Source organism: Leptonychotes weddellii, unplaced genomic scaffold (assembly GCF_054177405.1).
Source record: "Leptonychotes weddellii isolate Sample4059 unplaced genomic scaffold, ASM5417740v2 HiC_scaffold_15701, whole genome shotgun sequence".
Taxonomy (NCBI): Eukaryota; Metazoa; Chordata; class Mammalia; order Carnivora; family Phocidae; genus Leptonychotes; species Leptonychotes weddellii.
Genome location: NW_027738947.1, coordinates 1 through 4,743, shown reverse-complemented (window position 1 = coordinate 4,743; position 4,743 = coordinate 1). Strand labels below are relative to the sequence as shown.

The window sequence follows — 4,743 nt, the reverse complement described above, 5'->3', positions numbered from 1 at the left end:
TGTGCCACTGTTTATAAGCATTATTTACAATAGCCAAAGTATGGAAACAGCCCAAGTGTCCACTGACTGATGAATGGATACAGAAGCGTGTATATATATGGAATATTACTCAGCCATAAAAAAATGACACCCTGCCATTTGCAACGACATGGATAGAGTCAGAGAGTATAATGCTAAGTGAAATAAGTCAGACAAAGACAAATACCATAGGATTTTACTCCGATGTGGGATTTAAGAAACAAAACAAGAAAAGGAAAAAAAAAAAAAGACAGACCAGGAAATAGACTCTTAACTACAGAAAACTGACAGTTACCAGAAGGGAGGTGGGTGAGAAGATGGGGGAAATAGGGAATGGGAATTAAAGAGGTTTACCTTGGGGGGGGAGAAAAAAAAAGAAAAAAGAGTGCTCAAACCCTGCTGAGAGTAGTATGCGATGTGTAAGAAAGGCAACATACCAAAGGTGTGATTTCTGAGACATTTAACCTCGAGAATTTCAGACAAGGTATTCCTTCTGTTCTCCATTATATATATACCTAAGAACCCTTACTTTAACCTGCCCTGAAAGTCATAAACTTAAAATATGAATATCCGGTATCTTATACAACTAATACAACAGTATTATCCATTAGTGAACCCAAGGCCTGAGCAGTTCACAGACAATAGTGACTGAATCTTTTTCATGATCCCTACCTACACACCCCTACCCTCAATGAAAATACAGAAGCTATGAATACCAAAATAATAAGTTACCTCTCTTCTTTTTTCCCTCCGTTCCACCTTCTTACTCAAGGGAACAAGTTTCCTCCTACGGAAAATAAAACACATTATCAGAAAACCCAAGTGCACGTTCTGTGTGTACCTTTAAAAAAAATGAGAAGAGGGATGATCCCAGGATCCTGGGATCGAGCCCCACATGGGGCTCCTTGCTCAGCAAGGAGCCTGCTTCTCCCTCTGCCTGCCACTCCTTCTGCTTGTGTGCTCACACACTCTCTCTCTCTGACAAATAAATAAAGTCTTAAAAAAAAATGAGAAGAAAAAAGGATTGGAGTTGATTTTGTAGGGCTCAGCTCAATATAGCCAAGATTATATACTTAACAATTTTCTAGGTATTTAATGCTATAAAAAGTCAGACATTTTCATATGTATTTTACTTTTTGTTTTCTTTAGGTGTTCTGAGACTTCTGAGGGCATTCACTATGCAAAGATTAATGCTTCAGTTAACAAAGAAAAAGAATTTTCTGTAGAGGACTGCCATCTTTAGCTTTCTCTGCAGGTCACAATGAAGAAGTATTAGGATCTATCACTCCTTAGGAAGATATTCAATTCTGTGGATTTCATATCACTGTTAAAAATTAGTTTTCAGCGAACTCAGAGTAAAGTTCTTACATTCTTATTTATTCAAAAATTTTTAGGTCATTGTCAATTCCTTAATTTTATGATTCTGTCAGGAAGTTATAAAGAAAATTTTCTGAAGCTGCTTTTCAGACAGGGAGGGGATCATCGAGTTTTACTAAACTGTTTTTTAAATCCTGCAACATCAAAGGGCACAATTTTAACTGGAGATAAACTTTCTTCTTGTCAGCATATCATAAAAGGTTATCTGAAATTGGATTTAATAAGAAGCATTTACCAAAGATTTCATAATCTCTCATCTTCCTAATATGACCCACAGAAAGATAGACTTAAAAAATAAATATAATAAATGAATGATCTAAATACTTACTGTCGCTTTAGTGTAAGTTTTCTAATTCGAATTAGGTACTGGGTGATCTTGGTGAATCTCTGCTTACACTTGTGTCGAATGAAACGGGGCCAGTAAATTAGATTTTCATCTATTTGCTCCAGTGCTTTCTCATAGTTTTTATGAAGCCGAACCTATCAAGCAAAAAGAAAGCTTAAAGAGTAAGGGTAAATTATTAGGTCTTCACTGCTATGATACCCATGGGACCTAAGGAGGTTGGCTTCAAAAGTTTAATCCAGGGGCACCTTTGTGGCTCAGCTGGTGAAGCATCTGACTCTTGATTTTGGCTCAGGTCATGATTTCAGGGTCCTGGAATCAAGCCCTGTGTTGGGCTCTGTGCTCAACACGGAGTCTGCTTCTCCCTCTGCCCACCCCCACCTCCCCGCTCGTACTCTCTCTCATAAACAAATAAATCTTTTTTTTTTCTTAAAGATGTATTTATTTATTTGACAGAGAGACACAGCGAGAGAGGGAACACGAGTAGGGGGAGAGGGAGAGGGAGAAATAGGCTTCCCGCTGAGCAGGGAGCCAGATGCAGGGCTCCATCCCAGGACCCTGGGATCGTGACCTGAGCCAAAGGCAGACGCTTAACGACCGAGCCACCCAGGTGCCCCTCATAAACAAATAAATCTTAATTAAAAGTTTAATCTAGCTATGGTCAAGGAAGAGAGAAAAGCATGTGGCATTTTTGCTCTTGATTAATGATCACTGTAATTTTATGTCCTAAGTCTTACCCGTTCCCAGAGACGCCTAGGAAAAGCTGCTCGCTCTATAACCTTCATATACAAGTAGCACTGTCCTGCAGGATAAAGTAAATACCATTAATATTATTTACAGAGAGACTAGAGAACATCCTTTTAAGAGCTGTTGACTAGTTCTCATGGAAATTAAAACTGAGGAGTTACCTTTCTCTTCTTTGATAGTGGCATACTGACTGTTTGCCAGGGGACAAGATGACCGATTACACAGTCCAGTCAGGCTATATTCATTTCTGCAAAAACTCTGAGTCTTAGTTCTAGAATGGGAGGAAAAGAGCAAAAATTATAAGATGGGTTACCAAGAGGGCAAGTGAAGGAATCTTTGTTCAATATGCAAATCTAGACTCACCTAATCTTAAAGGAACAAAACTGCTTGTTTCCTAGTGTATCCCAGATAACCTACAAGACAAAGAAAAAACCCAATTCAATTGCTTTGACCCAACAGATGGGAATATTAACTCAAGAAAACAATGCCCTAGAGCAGTGCCCTGGTCTACTGAGGAAGTCTCAAAGGGGTCTTTGAGGAATGAGCGGAGGAAGAAATGCTTTGTAAAATAGTCTGATCTGTTTTCTTTTTACACAGATTCTTGTAGAAAAAGAAAATACAAATTGGCAATAGCCATCACCCCATGACCCACAGATAAAATTTCATTAGAATTTTGTAAATATTTTTGAATTTTTTTCTATACATGTACTTTCCATCAACCAGTATGCCTATATTTTTAACAAAAATGAGATGTATATATATTTTGTAACATGTCTTTAGTGGGGGATGACAGGAAACAGGTGAGAGGAAATCAAACTGGGAAAGTAGGAGCTCATTCTAGCTTGTGGCTTTAAATATCATCTGTAAGTTGATGACTCCCAAATTGTCATCTCCTGGTCAAACCTTCTCTCCAGAGCCGAAGTACATATACACGCATCTCCACTTGGATGTCTGAAAGGTATCACACACATTAACAACCAAATGAAGCTCTCAATTCCACATCTCTCAAAATACTGTTTTCCTTCCCCATCTGCACAAATATAACCACCACTGAACTATTTGGACAAATCCAAAAATCCTTTGATTTCTCCCCTTCCCCTTCACTGAATGGATCACGTGGTGTTTTCAGTTATACCGATAATACAGATCTCAAATTCATCCGCTTCTTTTCCTCTCCACCATTACTACCTTGGTTGAAACTACTTTCATCATATTCTAGTCTCCCTGCTTTCATTCTTTCTCTCCTTCAAAAGCCTTTCACATAACTACACAACTTTTCACAAAACAAGTCAGATGTCATTTCCCATTAGAAGCCCTAAAAATACTTCCTACAAGACTCTACATGATCTTGTCCTGCAAGCATATCCAACTCATTACCTCTCTCTCTTCCCTCGATTCCTATAGCACAGGTCACATTGGTATTCTTTAATATATTCCTTTTCTCTTATCTCCAGATCTTTGCATTTTACTGTTCCCATTGCCTGGATTTTTTGCTTTTCCCTCAGCCCCTCAATGACGGCTTATTCTCATCTTTTAGATCTCAGCTCAAATGTCTTCCATTCAAGGAAACCTTCCCAGATCAGCTTTGTCTGAAGTGGTCTCTGCTAATTACTCTCTACTTCATCAACCTTGGTCTTACTTTCACAGTATTATTACACAGTACAACGGTTTTCAATTTGTTCACGTGTTTACCACCTGTCTCCTCCACCAGAGTGCTCCAGGAAAAGAGGTCTTTTGTCTGCTTATTAAAAACTAAATCTCCAGTAATTACACAGTACTTGGCACACCGTAAACACTTTCGTATTTCTCATACATGTAACTAAATAAATGAATCGAAGGGCATCTGCCTTCGGCTCAGGTCATGATCCCAGGATCCTGGGATCGAGCCCCGCGTCGGGCTCCCTGCTCGGCGGGAGGCCTGCTTCTCCCTCTCCCACTCCCCCTGCTTGTGTTTCCTCTCTCGCTATCTCTCTGTCAAAAAATAAATAAAATCTTTAAAAATAAAAAAAAAACATTATTAAATAAATGAATCGAGGATGCTTCCAAAAAATTATGACTTGGGCAGACAATGGAGCAAATGTAAAGAAAAACCTAACACAGAAAAAGCAGACTTAAAAGTAACATACACCTGGAAGAAAGGGATCCTTAAATTTCATGTCCAAACTTGGCCATACCAACCCCCGCCCTCACCCCCCACCCGCGCGTGCCTCCCACGTCCAGTGACACCATAGGCAAAGTCCTTCATTGCTGGGTACCAC

General features: G+C 39.2%; 1 protein-coding gene across 1 annotated transcript; it reads right to left on the bottom strand.

Annotated features, from left to right (window-relative positions):
• Positions 1-626: 626 nt before the first annotated feature.
• LOC102727469 (protein MAK16 homolog) lies at positions 627-2,898 on the bottom strand (the record flags this gene model as incomplete). The annotated part of the gene is made up of 5 exons (XM_081809942.1): positions 627-805; positions 1,724-1,875; positions 2,476-2,540; positions 2,647-2,756; positions 2,849-2,898. Coding segments are annotated over 5 exons (492 nt in total), but the record flags the coding sequence as incomplete, so codon positions are not given.
• Between the last annotated feature and the right edge of the window lie 1,845 nt (positions 2,899-4,743).